This window comes from Rattus rattus, chromosome 3, assembly GCF_011064425.1.
Source record: "Rattus rattus isolate New Zealand chromosome 3, Rrattus_CSIRO_v1, whole genome shotgun sequence".
NCBI lineage: Eukaryota > Metazoa > Chordata > Mammalia > Rodentia > Muridae > Rattus > Rattus rattus.
This window is the reverse complement of record NC_046156.1, coordinates 99,652,885-99,669,395: the sequence shown is the minus strand read 5'-3', so window position 1 is coordinate 99,669,395 and position 16,511 is coordinate 99,652,885. Positions and strand designations below refer to the sequence as shown.

The 16,511-nt window shown below is 46.9% G+C and overlaps 1 protein-coding gene across 1 annotated transcript; it reads left to right on the top strand.

The window, feature by feature from the left end:
* Window positions 1-194: 194 nt before the first annotated feature.
* Window positions 195-13,750, top strand: Alg5 (ALG5 dolichyl-phosphate beta-glucosyltransferase). Its single transcript, XM_032898415.1, has 10 exons — window positions 195-302; window positions 3,226-3,397; window positions 3,693-3,739; window positions 5,443-5,511; window positions 6,221-6,313; window positions 8,645-8,758; window positions 9,126-9,185; window positions 10,431-10,582; window positions 12,464-12,549; window positions 13,189-13,750. The coding sequence occupies exons 1-10, from the start codon at window positions 237-239 to the stop codon at window positions 13,302-13,304; spliced, it is 975 nt and encodes a 324-aa protein (XP_032754306.1). The 5' UTR covers window positions 195-236; the 3' UTR covers window positions 13,305-13,750.
* Window positions 13,751-16,511: the final 2,761 nt, after the last annotated feature.

The following is a 16,511-nucleotide window of genomic DNA, read 5'->3' as shown; positions in this document are numbered from 1 at the left end:
CGCCGGGCATCCTTAGATGGCAGCACTGCGCGGCGTGTGGGTGAGGCCGGTAGCTCCGTCAGTTCGCACAGATCTAGTGCTTTCCTCCCCACACTCGGGGACCGGTCTGCAATCCTCAGCGGAGCCGCGCGGGGGCGCTGCGGGCGGCGGGCGCCCGCCAGCCCGGCCTCTCCTGCGAGTCGGGATGGGGCGGGGCGCTGTGCCGCACGCCGCTTCCGCAAGTGTGGAGCTGCGGGATGGCTTCGCTGCTACTGCAGCTGGTGGGGCTCGGCGTGGCGCTGGCGGCTGCCGCGCTCATTCTGGTGAGACCGTGGTGGAGTCCCGTGCTCCGGGTGTCCCCTCCGCGCTTCCCTCTCGTGCTTGGCCCCCTTGGCCTCAGATTCCCTGAAATCCTTGAACCTTTATTTCCCCCTTTGGAACCTTATCTGGGTGCCCAGAGCCTCTGCCCAGCTTCTCGGGGCTCCTGCCCCCGAACCCCCGCCTGTCACGTCCCACCACACTCCCCAGCCTTATTCTTGGGCCTCCCGTACGTACTGCAACTGGAAAGAGAGCAGTGGATCCATAAGGCTAGAGACAGAGACTATGGGTGAGCAAAAGACAGGCCCAGATCCCTTTTCTATTAATTTTGGCCAGTTGTTGGTTTTTGTTTTTGTTTTTGTTGTTTGTTTCTCCAGAATCAGGCACGCTAGCGTTTTCTTTGCCATTCCTATAGAAACGTAGCAGACCCCACCCCGTTGATTTGTAGAAGAGGACTTATTTGCCAACTGAACTCTGCCACATAGTTTGAAAAGGAGCCTGTAACTCAGAAAGCTGATTTTGAAAAGCTTTCTTGTATTGGGACTAGATGGCTAGACAGGTGGCCAGGAAGGCCTCTGCCTCTTTGCCATATTATGTACACGCACAGTCTTGGAATGGTGTAGCCAGATGACTGTTGCTGTGTGTCTGGGTGAGCCAAGCGCCCTCCTTTACTAAAATGCCTTCTTTAAAGGCTTGGAACAAATCAGAACTTTGTTGGCAACGTCCAGGTCATGGCAACCTTACGTTGAATTCCTTACTCAGATTTAGATGACTACATGGTGAGGTTGTGTGGACTGTACTAGATCCCACCGGCTTGAGCTTGGAGAGGTGTCCTTTAATTTACTACACACACGTTGCACTTGCTGTGCAGTGCGTTGCACCTTGAAACCTGCTTTCTAGCCACCTGCTGGCATTCTTTCCACCGTGTCCCACTTTTTAAAATAATTTAAAAACAATTCCAAATAGCATTTCGTGTCTAAATCAGATGCATTTATTTCTATCAGAACCTTCTTTTAAAACTACTATAATATGGTGATTCCAACTGCCTTTAAAACCTGTTATTTCTGTGATTCCAATTACCCTGTCAGTTTAAATACTCTCGAGTTTGCCGGTATGGAGTTCACAGACAGCCTTCCTCATCCTCTTTAACTTGTCGTCCAAATTTCTTGTGGGATCTGGAGATTTAAGTGCATGTGTGTGACTTTTTGATGGTCTTTGGAGTGTTTTGTTTTTTTAAAATGAAAAGTCCTCAGGTACCCAGTCACCTGAAACAGCAGAAGCACAGGTTTTTAAGATGATGAGATGTTTCCCTGACATCGTAAAAGGGTGGCCAGCTTTATTTTTTTTTTGCAATGTTACAGACTTAAATTTTTCTGTTTTCATTCATTGCAGTGATTCCTTTTTTGATGCTGCAGATTCTTTCTCATAGGGCGGAAAAACACCTTCAGATGACCCACACACACACACCTGTCCCCTTTGATGCAGCCCTTGTGGGTACAGATGGACTTTGCTTTCTGTATGATATGCTGTGTGGACGTACACCTTCCCACCCCAGATCTGGATTAATTGTTTTCTTAGAAGTGTTGATTGCTGTCTGGAAAACTGAATTCAGAAATCACAATCTGGACAGTAGAGAACACCTCCAGACCACCTTTTTACTTATTTTTTTTTAAAGATTTTATTTATTCATTTATTATATATAAGTACACTGTAGCTGTCTTCAGACACACCAGAAGTGGGCATCGGATCTCTTTACAGATGGTTGTGAGCCACCATGTGGTTGCTGGGAATTGAACTCAGGACCTCTGGAAGAGCAGTCAGTGTTCTAACCGCTGAGTCATCTCTCCAGCCCCACCTTTTTATTTTTATTATTTTTTTAAGTGTGTGAGTGTGCACGCACATGAGATCAGAATCTGGAGACATTGGGTTTCCTGGAGCTGCACTTTCAAACAGAGTTGTGAGCTGATAGTTTGGGTACAGAGAGCTGAAGTGGGTCCTCTGCAAGAGCAGCCATTGCTCTCAACCACCGAGCCTTCATAGTCTTTCATTTCCGGTGTGGCTGCTGTCGTGCTCCCCCGTACACACATAAAGAGAGTCATCAAAGCACTATGAGTAGAATTGCACACCTGTATAGCTCGTTTTGAAACAAAGTTGACCAGTGAAAATGGTGACATAAATTATGGCTTATTTCCAAAGCCAGCTTCCCAAGTGCATGGAAAAGGCACCCATGAATTTGTTTCTTAGTATTTATTTTTATTTTCTGGGCATGAGTGATGTATGTATGTATATGCAATGTGTGCATGCCTCGAGTGCCCAGAGGCCAGAAAAGGGTGCCAGATTCCTTGCCACTCGGGTTATGGATGGTTGTGAGCAGCCATGTGGTGCCGGGAACCAAACCTGAGTCCGCTGTAAAAACAGCCAGTGCTGTTAACAGCTGACCTGTCTCTCCAGCCCCAGGAGCCTACAAGTCTTATATGTTACTCAGAAGATGCTGTGTTCTCAATTCAAATTAAGGATAAGAATCAGAATACATTTCTTAAGCATTATGGTCGCTGCTGTGGGTTGAGTCCTTCCATGGTACAGCTGCCATATAGATTTGTCCTCTCGCATACATGCCCCAGGCAGGTAGTGGTACCTTGTTCATTTGTAAGGGTCGGCTGGCTCTTAGATCTGGCATAGCAGAGGCCCAAGGAGTAGGAGGTGGAAGCAAGGCCTCCTGAAACATTTATGAAGTCACCAGCTGGGACAAGGACAGTTGTCAGTCAGTCCATAAGGGGCTGTCTGCCAGGTAACAGCAGAATCACCTCCAGAGCTGTAAAAGAACCAGACCTGAGACTATATATTCCCCTGCCCCAAATTCTGCAAACAGTAGTGTTTTAGAACAACAAACATTAGAACACTTTCAGCTGTTTCTCACTCTGCCTTTAGGTTTCCATTGTGGCATTCATAACTGCTACAAAAATCCCACCATGTCACCGACATGAGGAAGAGAAATTCTTCCTCAATGCCAGAGGCCAGAAGGAAGCTCTACCCAGCATCTGGGACTCGCCAACGAAACAGCTGTCCGTTGTTGTGCCTTCCTACAATGAAGAAAAACGGTGTAAGCTCTATTTGAGTCTGTTTGCTAATGGGCCATTTGGGGAGAGGAGGGGGCATGCAGTGCCTGCCCTCCCTGAGGAGGGCAGAGTTGGATCTGTGACTGGGAAGAGGGGAATGGAGATGGCAGGATTAAAGTTCTTGGAGGAGTTCTGACCTGATGAGGGCCAGAGACATCCCGGAAACAGTGGCCTGCTGCTGCATGACATCCACAGGCACCTTTCCCCTGTGTAAGCGGAGTGTGCTGGGGCTAGCTAGCTCCTTTTCAAAAGTAATCTCTAAATCATTTTTCCGTCTAGTGCCTGTGATGATGGATGAAGCCCTGAACTACCTAGAAAAGAGACAGGTATCAAACTTCTCTCAATGTCATGTCTCCAGTCAAAACGACGGCAGGACACCAGTGATAGACCCCAATCTAGGCTCGGTGGGAGTCATTGCTCATCCCTGGGCCACTTGTGGCTCCGCAGGCTGCTGGCTGTCAGCAAGCAGGCCCAGCATGTAGCATGCTCCCTCAGGCAACAGAGAAACCAGGGAGCTGGAGTTTCTCTCATGTCCTCTCCCCCAACTTTTAATTCTCTCTTGCTTGGTGACGTATCGATTACATGCCAGTGAATGTGTGCAGACTTACTTCTGCGATGTCTTTAAAGATAGGTGTATGTGTATGTATGAAGTCATAGAACCATTGGAGGCTTTATAGCGTAGTCTGTAAAACTTTGTTTCTCAGATGAATTCACATTGATTAAGTGACACAAAATCACAGTCTTAAAACATTTTAAATCATAAACTAATTCTATAAAAATAAAATATTTTAGTACTGCCTTTCCTCAGAAACAGTCACTTTGATTGGGTTTGTTTATATCTAAACATACGTGCAGGCACTCATTCATGTTAGGTGGGCACACTACGGGAGCTACATATCCAGCCCTCTATGCTTTTTAAATGTTTGCACTGTTTATACTCAGAAGCACAGTAGTTCACCTCTCCTTAGAGATGTCTACGAATAGTTAGAGATGAAGTGGGCTGTATGGCTGGGTCTCTTTCTGTCTCTCTGTCTAGAAAACTCTTTGTTTTGATTTTACTCTGCTTTGAGTTTTGAGGCAGAGAAGGACTGTAAACAGGCTTAGAACTTAAGTAAGTTGGAAGTGAACTGAGCTCTCCTAAAAGGCTGCAGAGTGGTACAGCCATGCCGAACCTTCCTCTGACCTCAGGCCTACAGACTTCCCTCTCATACATGTTTCTCTTTCCCAGCCTTCCTTAGCATCACAGATGCATGCTGCTGCTACCACGCAGCAGATAAGGCAGATCAGGGCAGATAAGGGCACTGAACAGAGCTCTCCATCAGTGTCATGCAGCCCAGCCTCTATTCTACCAACCATGTGTCCTGCTCCTTCTGAGCCTTTTGATTTCATGTGGTTCTGTACTACTGTTTGTATTTGTCCCTAGACAGTCTAGCATCTGTTGCTTAAATTACAAGTTTTGTGGGGGCTAACAAGCTGTCTCAGCTGGTAAAGGAGCTTGCTGTGCAAGCCTGATGACCTGCACACAATTCCTAAGAACCCACACTGCGAGGAGAGAACCGACTCCCAAAAGTTGTCCTCTGATCTCCATGCATGGGCACACGCACGCGCACACACACACACACACACACACACACACACACACACACGTAATAATAGTAATAATAATAGTAGTCATAGTAATAATAAATAAATTTGAGAGAAAAATGTGGTTTTTAATTACAGTTTTACAGGTAGGCAAGGTAGCTCACTGGGTAAGGGCCCCTCCTGCCTAACCTGTCCACTTAAGTTGATCCCTGTGACCCTGCATAGCAGTTGGTGCAGTTGGAGGCCAGAGACCAACCTTTCCTCAGAAACAATCTCCTACAGGCTGCCCTCTGACCTCCATGTGTGCACCACGGCTGTTCCCCCCTCCCCCATACATGTATGCATGCTCACACAAAGACAAAAGACAATTAAAAACTACTTACAAGTTTATTGATCTCTATGGTGGTTTTGCCAGATTACGGTTTGTGACTTTTGCTTCTTGCAGAAACATGACCGCACGTTCACTTATGAGGTGATAGTGGTTGATGATGGTAGCGAAGACCAGACGTCAAAGGTAAATGCATGTGTGCTTTTAGAGCGGCTGGTTGATAGAAAACCTGGAGTCGTTTAGTCCGCGTGACTTGTTTCCACTTGCTGGAGGAACCCAAAGCTGGGATCATTGCTTTCCGCCCCATTTTCACTTCTGTTGCAAGTAAAGTGCCCTAACCTAAAAAAGCAGGGGAGAAGGGGTTTATTTGGCTCACGGGTTCACGGGTTCCATTTTATCACTGTAGGGAAATCACAGAGGTGGGAGTCGGCTGGTCACGTCATATCCACAATCAACAGCAGAGAGAAACAAATTCACCCATAATGCCTGCTTACTTGCTAATTTTCTTCAGTCATACACCATTCAGGGACTGGCCTAGAGAATGGTACCACCCACAGTGGGCCCTGCCTTCCATTGTCAGCTGTCAAGACAGTCCCCTATGGAAATGCCAAAGACCAGCCTAAACTACATAATTCCCATTAAGACTCCGGTCACAGAAGGGTGGGCTGAAAGTGGAGGCCCGGTCTGTGTGACTTGTGGGATCTGAACTATTGCTCACCTTCTGTCTATATTTGAGTATGTGTATCTTAACTGACAGATAGTGATTGTGCATGTTTAGCGGGCACAGTGTATTTTAGTACACGCATGTAACATGTTCTGATCACATCAGGATAACCCATATCTTTGACACCAGTTCTCCAAGCTAACTGTATTCTGACTTTTATGTCATCAACAGGTCGCTTTAAAATACTGCCAGAAATATGGAAGTGACAAAGTACGAGTGATAACGCTGGTGCAGAACCGTGGGAAAGGTGGTGCTGTTAGGATGGTAATAATTAACATTTCTGTTTAAAATATAAAGGCACTTTAATAACCTTTCAGCCCATGATGCCACATATCAAATAGCAGTATTTCAAGTTGTCGACACCTCTAATAACTATAAGATCTAAGCCTCATACTCTGTATATAACAGTCGAGATGACTCTGAAAGCGTTCATGTTTGTGCTAAGTTTCATGTTGTCCTTGCTGGGGCTAGAGCAACTGAGCTCACAGCAGGACAGCATGCTCTCGTGTGTTGAGCTTTCCCACATGAAGGAGCCGCAGAGCCCGGTAGCATGAACTTAGGTGAATCCCTGGTCTGCTGATGTGCGCTGCATATCAGGAGGTATCAGCACGAGTGCAGGGAAGCTGGTGTAGCCTGGGGAGAGGCTCCCATGAGGCGCCCATAAGGCCTAGGCCAGAGGAGTTGTTTTCAGCTAAGGCCTGTCAGAGAGAAAACAAATTAAACTGAAAACAAACAAAGCAATGCACATAAAAGAAATCCAGATATCACTCCGTGAATGCTGTAGTGGTAAGGACTCTTGCTTATCTCTCCAGTTGTCAGCAGAGGCCCTCGATCTCACCTCTCCTTTTCCTCCTGAACACACGTGACTCACCTCCACGTTCTATACATGCCAGGAAATAATGTACCTTCCCAGAACCCTACCTGGTAACTCCCTCACATCTCGGGGGCCAGGACAGTGTCACGAGGCCATCCCAGTTCCTAGGGGGAAGGAGGGCTGGTTCCCTTATTTTTGGCTTTTCCTTTTTCTTTGCTGTTTTATTGTTGTTGTGTTATTGTAGATAGTGTCTTCCTCTGAAACTCAGGCTGGCCTTGACTCAGAGCAATCCTTCTGCCTCAGCACTGCCTCCCAAGTGCTGAGATTACAAGCTTGTGTCACTGTGCCTGCTGATAACTTTTAACATACTCATCCTTGACAAGATCAGGGTTCTTTGTGAAAGTAGGAAACCTTTAGAAGTTATATGTGAGGTGTCTGCCACAGGAGGACAGTGAGGGCGAGTAAGATCAGATCACGAGCCTTGGAATGGAGCATTCATTCATTCATTCATTCATTCATTCATTCATTCATTCATAGTTAAATATAACATTTAACCTGGTCCCGCAGGTAAGAGCACTGGCTGCTCTTGCAGAGGTCCCAGGTTTGGACTCACAACCATCTGTAACTCCAGTTCCAAGGGATCCAGCACCTCTTCTGGCCTCTGCAGGCACTATATGTACATGGTGCATATCCATACATATAGGCAAAACACTCCTACACATAAAATTAAATCTTTTTAAAATTCAGTAGCACATGTTGTAGAAAATCATGTGTTTCATTACACATTTTCATACATGGAGATGGTAATTCATCTCCCCCCCATATACACACACACACACACATACACACACACACACACACACACTGTCCCCTCTTGTTCTCCTCACTCCTCACAGTGCTCCCTCAGTGCCTTTAGACTTAACCAAGAGTAAGACTTGAGGAAAGTCATCAGCTGACAGCCAGTGTATCGAATGAGGTTTAGTTCATTTGTGCTGTGGTAGAGACAGCACAAAATAGGGGAAGGTGCATGGGAGATGCCACGAGTCAATGGGGGGAGGTGGGTCTGAGGGAGACGGAGACCTACTGAGGAGGCTGGCTGAAGGAGAGGACTGGTGATAGCGTGGTGTGCACGTGCAGAGGAGCTCTGGTGCAGTCTGCGCCGGTGCTGTCAGCTGCTGTGCTGCTCACTCTGGCACAACAGAGGTCGGATTTCATCCTCAGTTTATGTCCTTGTGAAACATGCACGTACAGTATGGTTCACACTGACAACCGTACCCGATGTCACCACGTGTCGGGCGCTGTAACAGACAGAAACAAGTGTGGGATCTGATGTTAGCTCCACCTCCCCTGTGCTGTAATATAGAAAACCGGCTTCTCACCCTGCACGTCACAAGACTGAGGCTTCAGACTCGGAATCCTCTGCTTCCGCCGCCTGAGTGGGGTGACAGGTGCGCAGAGCATGTGTGCTACTTCTGTTTGCCTGAGGAGGACGGGTTCTTTTATGTGTTGCTCAAGTCGCCTCTGAAGTCGTGTGAGCAGCATGACCACATAACACGGGACACAGAACAGTGTGATGGGCATCAGCTTAGGAAGAGGATCTCGTAAAACTTCTGCAGCAGTGAATGGACAGTAGATACGTGTCAGGACATCTTAGTCTCTTAGCAATGAACTTTGGCCTCCTTCTGCCATCTTGGACATCCTTGAACAGAATGAACTGAAATGCCATTGAGTTTGAACATAATTCTAAGCAATGTTCTTTCACCTGGGATTTTTGAATACAGGGTGTGTTCAGTTCCCGAGGAGAGAAGATCCTCATGGCAGATGCTGATGGAGCCACAAAGTTTCCAGATGTTGAGAAACTAGAGAAGGGGCTGAGTGATCTACAGCCATGGCCTGTGAGTATAAGAACATGCACTGAGTGGTAGGAGTGCAGGGCTCGAGAGCAAACTGTCAGAACCTACCTAGAGGTCAACTTCCTTCCTTCTTGCTCTACGTAAGGTCTCTCTATGTAGAGCAGGCTGGCCTTGAGCTCACAGAGCCCCACTGCCTCTGCCTCCGTGTGTCTAGCCATGCCCAGCAGAGTCCTCTCAGTGTGACTAGCTGTCTCCCAACTATGCATATTCTGAACCTCTCAGTACACTTTATAAATACAGTCTTATTTTCTCTAAGTATTTATGAAGTTGAGATGTTTACAACAAAATAGGTGTATTTATACGTGATACTTGAATATTAAAGAGAACGACATTGTTGCTCTTTCCTCAGGAACAAATGGCCATTGCATGTGGGTCTCGAGCTCACCTGGAGAAAGAATCAATTGCTCAGGTAAGGCTTTCCCTGAGCTGTGGGCAACAGCCTGTTGACGTTTAATCTCTCTTTACTAACACATACACATCTGACAAAAAATGGGTCCCCGTGTTTTCTCTCAAGGATGAGCTTCCTTTCAACGTCATTGGAGTTTATGAAAGATGAGCACATTTCAGAGTTAGTTTCTTTAAGTGTGCACAGGGCTGGTAGAGACTTCCCCCTCAGGAAGGGCTCTTAGATTGTGTTTAAGACACAGAGTATTGTTCCATCATGGCAGACTTTTCTAAACCATGCTTGTTTTTTAACAACAACAAAATATTTTCCAAAATTGTGAGTAAATATTCCAAACTCAGGAAAAAAGCCCAAACCCTGAAACATTCCTGGTTCCAGGCTTTTGTGATAGGTTCCATTCAAAGTATATTTTGAGTTTTGTTCAGAGTTTAAATGTTTCTTGTTTTATGTCTGTAAGGAAAATACTTAGCTGGAGATTGTCAGGCTCGTGACTGTCCCTTTTAGAAAGACACAAATCTCCAAAGCCTCTGGGTGGAGGCTGCCCGTCTGTAGATCACACTGGCACTGCTCAAGCACAGTAGTTCGCAGATCCTGTTTATCACCTGTGGCTTTGCTACCTTTCCGTGTCTGTCTGGCCCCTTTCTTTAGTGTAATTATTCTTTTGGGAGTTTAGTTCCCCAGGGTTTACCAGAGGTATTTTATGTGGAAGGCACTGAGAAGGCAGTGTAAGCTTCCCACAGTATCTCAAGACGAGGTTTCCCACCCCGCCTGCATCAGAACATGGCTGGTGTTGCGAGTGGCAGCAGTGAGGAGGGCTCCGGCTCTGATCTCCTCACCTTCAGCCTTCTCCATACAACTGTTGCTGAGTTCCTGTTCCTTGTGGCCTACAGCTTTGGCATAATTCTGTTCTCCTCTCCTCATGACTCTGAAGGGTAGGCGCCTTCTATAGCCGAGGAGACAGCTGCTGTAGTTTACTCAGGGCGTCTTGCAGATCAGCTTAGGAGCCAGGGCTCATCGTCACCCTGGTCTGATGACAATGATTTAAAAACCAGACGACCGCAGTGCTCATCCGCTCCGGTCCTGACCTTGTGCCTCGGGCCCCAGTGCTCTGCTTTGGAAGCACATCCTGTTGAAGTGCCTTGAGCCCCATGCCACCCGCACTGTGGGTGCGCCAGGCCAGCAGCGTGTTTTCAGTGCTGTCTTCAGTGTCTCCAGGAATGGTCAATCATTCCTCCTCTGCCCCTGTTTTAGCGTTCTTACTTCCGGACCCTTCTTATGTACGGATTCCATTTCCTGGTGTGGTTCCTCTGTGTCAAAGGAATCAGGGACACACAGTGTGGATTCAAACTACTGACCCGAGAAGCAGCGGCCCGCACCTTCTCGTCTCTGCACATTGAACGATGGTAGGTTTCTGACTGGAAGGTATGTTGCCTCCCTAGTGGGCATCCAAACTACCGGATGCAGGCTTGTCGATGACCAATGAGTATCCAGGTGGAGCCAGATTGACACGGCTGTTACATGTTCATCTAAGCACAGGCTAGCGTATACCCTGTCTCCTTATCCTCCTTCCCCTCTCACACTCCCTTCCCAGAGTCTCCTGTGGTCACCCTCCCTGTCTGCCTTCAAACCCTGCCCATTGACCCTGCCTATGTCTTTCAGCCCCAGCCCCATCTGCTCCATCCACAGCCTTTTCTTAAAAGAGGTCCCTGTGGTTACTTCATCTTCCCCATCCTGTCCCTCTTAAGTCATACACGTGTCATTCCTGCCTCCTGCACTAGCTCTGACATTGACTCGACCCCTGCATGTGCCCATAGCCAGCCTGTGAGTTGCTCTCCTCTCCACCACCTCCGTGCAGCCCCAGGGTCTTTGTGATCACACCCCTCTGCTGCAAACCCTGCAGTGGCTTCCTCCATCACCTTCAGTGGTGACTGCTGCGTCTGCTCCCCTCCCCGACCATGCACTGCCACACTGGCATCACCCTGTGGGTCTCTCTCCTCTGGGCCATTCCTCAGTCAGGTTTCTCTCCTTCAAGCATTCACTCTTGAAGCTTTGGAATGTCACTTAATCGGAAGAGTTCTTGTAATGCGTGAGGCCCTGGACTTCATCTCTAGCTTCGGGGGAGCGGGGAGGTGCGGAGACACTCTGGAAGAGAAGGAATCCATCCCGACTTAACTCCCTAATCTGTTCTACTACACGTAGTGTGTGGTTTATTGTCAGTGCCCGGCAAACACTGCTGAAAGGGTCCTCCTGAATGCTAGTCACAAGTTCTGGGTAACTTGTTTCTGGTGGGTAGCTACATAATTATGTATTGTAATATTGTGCCCATGTTTGATGTCTCTGTCACTTTGGTGTATCTGTTTTCAAAGGTCTGTCATCTTCTCTAGAAGTTCATGAGTTCATGTAAACTACAAAAAAATTCTCTTACACTGTAGCTTCAAAGTTAAAATGTGTGTGTGTGTGTGTGTGTGTGTGTGTGTGTGTGTGTGTGTGTGTCTGCCTATGTGTGTTTTACAATCTTTGCTTCCTAGATTAACATATTGAAGTATAAAGTAGGTAGTCTTCAGGTGCAGGTGTCTGTGCATTGGGTCCTGCACAGTGGACTGTTGCTCTCAATTCCCAAAGGCTTACCCAGCATTCCCTGACCCTGGCTGTGGCCAAGTCTCCTTGGCTCTTGCCCCTGGTTTTGTTTTCGTGGTGAACATGGTGGATCTGCAGATCTAGTTCTGGGTGAAAGACAGTGTCCAAGCTGGGCCTAGCTGTAACCAGGTATTTTGGGACAGAGTAACTCCTGTCGGTATTCCTGTCACAACCAGAGCCTTCCAGACTAGGCTTCCATAGCTGTCAGGACCCACCCCGTATGGGTGTTCCAGACAGCACAGGGAGGGGACAGGAACCCTGAATCAGAAAAGAAACCAGGGTTCCTGAATGAGAGGAGAGAGGGAGAAGCAGATGTAAGTGAGCAGAGAGCCCTTTGCTCTGTGTCGTGAGGTGGGTGAGGCAGAGACCCGGAGTCTATCTGAGCACACAAGGCCTGTTTGATCTGAGGGTTTCTGAGCTGTGGCTGAGGGTCAACATTTCTCACTTAGGTGTTACAGGACCACACACTGAACACCTTGTTCTCACTGAAGCTGCAGGTCCACTCAGTGTCAGTTTGACCCTCTGTGGGTCTGGCCTTCTGTTCTACATAGAAGCTTTGCATATGTCTGGGAAGCCTCAAAACCTGCCCTGGTTGGTGCCCCCACTTGTCCTTTTGAAAATAAATAACAATATATTTTCTATTTCAGGGCATTTGATGTAGAACTGCTATACATAGCACAGTTTCTTCAAATCCCAATAGCAGAAGTTGCTGTCAACTGGACAGAAATTGAGGGTGAGTGTAGTCTTTATTTACAGCTGGTGCTTAACGGGGCAGAGCCGTTGTCTGAGTCTGCTGGCTTGCGTTCACCTCTCTCCTTCATCCAGGCCGCCTGTGTTCCAGTAGATTCCCTCCTGCTGTTTTTCCTGACTCTTCTTTGAGTCTGCAGTGGGCCTCCTCCTGACCCAAGTTTCCAGTAGACAGGTCCTGAGGCTGAGTACTGACAGAATACCGTGTGGAGCTACGCCGTGCAGATGGAGCTGCCTGCCACTCCGTTCCTAGTGCACTGTCCATGCGCAATCCCTTCTCCCTGAGACTTTCACACTGGAGAGTCACCTGCGGCCCTTCACCCTGACAGGCTTGACTTTGTTTGAGAGGAAAATAACTTCAGTTTTATAATTTAAAAAAGTTAAATGTTTAAAATGCTAGATGCTCACAAAGGTCAGTGACTCTCCCAGCACACGCAACCACTTGCTAATGTGAGTGTGTGCATGCCCAGGCATCCACACGTGTAGAAAACTGCTCTACTTTTCAGCTCCAGCCAGCCCCAGCCCCAGCCCCAGCCCCAGGCCCAGCCCCAACCTGACATTTAGGTTATAGCTCTAAACTACTGTACATTTCTCCCAGTTTAATTTACTTTATTTTTAATTGCAGGTTCTAAGTTAGTTCCATTTTGGAGCTGGCTACAAATGGGCAAAGACCTGCTTTTTATCCGACTTCGGTATCTGACCGGTGCCTGGAGGCTTCAGCAAACAAGGAAAGTGAGTTAGCTTGCTGGTAGGACTGGACTACATTTTTAACCGACAGTGTCATGCAATCTTACTTGAAATCAAGGTTTCCAATAAAGCTTCGATGGACCTGTTCTCCCTATCTGCCTTCGTATGTTATTAAGAATTAACAGCTACGAGGAAATCACGTGATGTCTTTTTTAAAATATTTGTGTCATGTTAGATTTTTCTTTTATTTAGCAGTCTATGTTGGCTCCTGTCACTTAATGTTCTGAGATGGACACTTGGAGACCAAAGACAGAAGCAATTTTTTTAAAGATACCTGCACAATTTTTACAATCGTGATTAAATCACAACCCTACAGTAACAGTTATTTAAAGAAGAAGACGCTATGAATTTAAATACAGGTTTGCCTGTTGTCAGAGACCTTATTTGTGACTTGGAATGCTAAGAAAATGTAATAAAGGCGTGAATGCGTCTGTGCTGAAGGTGTCTACTTCCTTGTTGTTCCGTTCGTCTCCTAACTTTGCCTGTGTGCGCTGTGCCATCTCACCCCACAGCCTTCCTTCCCCTTTGGGATTTATGCTCTGTGGAAAATGTTTGCTCTCCATCTTTTTCCCTTTAATTTTCATTGTTGGCATCAAACATTCTTGGCAATCCAGACAAGACTGTTCCTAAGCTGTATCTCAACCCTTTATTTAAAAAGTAGTTTTTCAGGAATGATAAGTATATTTACTTAATACCAGAATTTGAGATACTGTAAAGACCAGTAAAATAAAAAAAATCATAGAACAGAGTTAAGATATTTCTGACATCATAGAGAAACTGAGAACAGTTTAGGTCCAGGCATGGTGATACACAACTTCAAATCCCAGCACTGGGAAGACAGGAATGCTAGTAGCTGGATTTAAGGTCAGCCTGGTCTCCAGAGAAAGATCCAGGACAGCTGAGCTTAGGCAATGAAGGAAACCATGAAAAACAGAAAGCTGGTGAAGATGTAATTGATCAAGGGGACCATGTTCCGGCCCCAGCAAGCAGCAGAACTTGGTAGTTTCAGCATGTGGTTCTGGCGTTGAAGTCAGGCTAGAAGAAAGCAGTTATGGAATCTCCCTCTGTGACTAAGGAAAGGCACCAAGGCCAGGTGTGTGGTGGGTTGGCCTGCATGGAGGCCCACAGAAGCCATTGTGAGAGACTGAAGGTGAAACCTGGATTGCCTTGAAGATCCAAGAGGTTAAAGATATGAGAGCTGTGGGATACCTGCTGAGGAGAGCTGGTGTCTTTCACAGGGAGTGGAATCAGCCGAAGAGAAGGAAGTGTGCTGCAGTCAACGAAGCGGAAAGGAGTTGGAGATCTGAAGACCATTTTGACATCAGACATGGAGATGCAGAGTTTGTAGTTGGCCCAACTGGTTTTTGGTCTTGCCTTGGTCCAGCATTTCCTAACTGTGCTCCCTTCCCTGTTCTGGAACCATAATGTATATCCTGTACATTGTATGTTGGAAGTATGTGATCTGGTTTTGATTTTAATATTATAGGGGATTACAGTTAAGAGATTGCATAAATTTCAGAAGAGACTTTGAACTTTTAAACACTGCTGAGACTGTGATAGACTATGGGAACTTTTGAAGTTGCACTAAAAGCATTTTGCATTATGTTATGCCTAAAAGCCCTTGGGGGCTAGGAAATGGAATGTGGTGGTTTGAATAGGAAAGTTTGAATTCTTGGCCCACAGAGTGTGGCACTATTAGGAGGTGTAACCTTGTTGGAGTAAGTGTAGTCTTTTTGGAGGAAGTGTGTCACTGTGGGGGCTGGGCTTTGAGGTCTCCTATGTTCAAGCTATGCCCAGTGTGGAGCATGTCTCCTGCTGCCTTCTGATCAAGATACAGAACTCTGAGCAACTTCTCCAGCAACAGGTTAGTCTGTTTGCTGCCATGACAACAATGGACTAAACATTTGAACTGTAAGCCAGCCTCAATAAAATGTTTCCTTTGTAAAAGTTGCCATGGTCATGATGTCTCTTCACAGCAATAAAGACCCAACCAAGACACCGCCCACCCTCCAGAGATGAAAAACAGGTAGTCTTGTTCTGTAAGTTTTCTCTGGCATTGCTCTGATAGGGTCACAGCCTCATCGGGTTCACATATGACACTTCTTTGGTATATGACTTGTGGAGGGTTTGAGAGCATTGGTGGCCCAGCTCACACCCAGAGGTTAGAGAACAATTCTAGAGTAGGCTCTAGCGATGAAACTCAGGTGTCGATTCTGTGCAAGGGCTTTTTCCATAGAATTCAGATGCTATCTCTTGCAAACATATCTTTGTTCTCACAGGCTGTGTCCTCTGTGGAAGGGGTGAGTTCTCACTCCCTACATACCCCAGATGAGCAAGTGAGGACACATCTGCCTCCCCGCCTGCTTAGGGAGCACCTGGTGCACACTTTGTTCACACACTTTACAGCTCCATGTGAACTCTGGCAGTGCCGGAAAGTGTGCTGCTTTCTTGCCTGGGGTCTGGATTCAGGCTGAGTTCTGGAGTTTGAACTGTGTCGCAGGATCTTCAGCTGTAAGACAAAACTAATAACTTAACCTTGCAAGATGTGCGGAGGGAAGTAGAGGGTGCTTTTGCAGCACTCAGTAAGCTCTGGGTTGAGGGGCTGGCATGGGAGACCCTGGTCTGCCCTTCATTGCTGAATCAAGTCTTCTGTTTCCTCATCTCAGTCCCTTCCTTTTTCTCTGAGACGAGTTCCCGCACATTCTTTAGCCTACGTATGCAACTAGTGTGAAAGGTGAGGTTTCTATTCTCAAAACTCCAGTCGGTTCTACATATCGTAGGCATTTTCGAACAGTCTTTATGGTCTCAATGCCCTACAAGGCTGCACCTATAGTGGTGGGGATGGGACAGGATCTGTGCTTACTTCCCAGGGTCACTGGGATTTCATCTCTGTCACATCCTCCCCATGTCCTCTCCCTACTGTGACGCCTGTGCTTGTGTGATGGTCTTAAAGGATATGCACTTCTCCTATCAGATGGAGACCTTGTCCACAAGGTCTAGGTACCAGGTGCTCAGGGAATGGTTATGGAGCAAATGACTTTGAAGTTCTGGGGAAGGCAGGAAAAGCACAGAGTTAGGACAGTTACAGATGAATTGCAGGGGTAGGGACAGTCTATCTGCTCTGGTTTGACTATGAACTGTCCCCATAGCCCCATGCTCAAACACCTGGTCTCTAGCAGGTCGCCCAGTATTGGGTAGTGC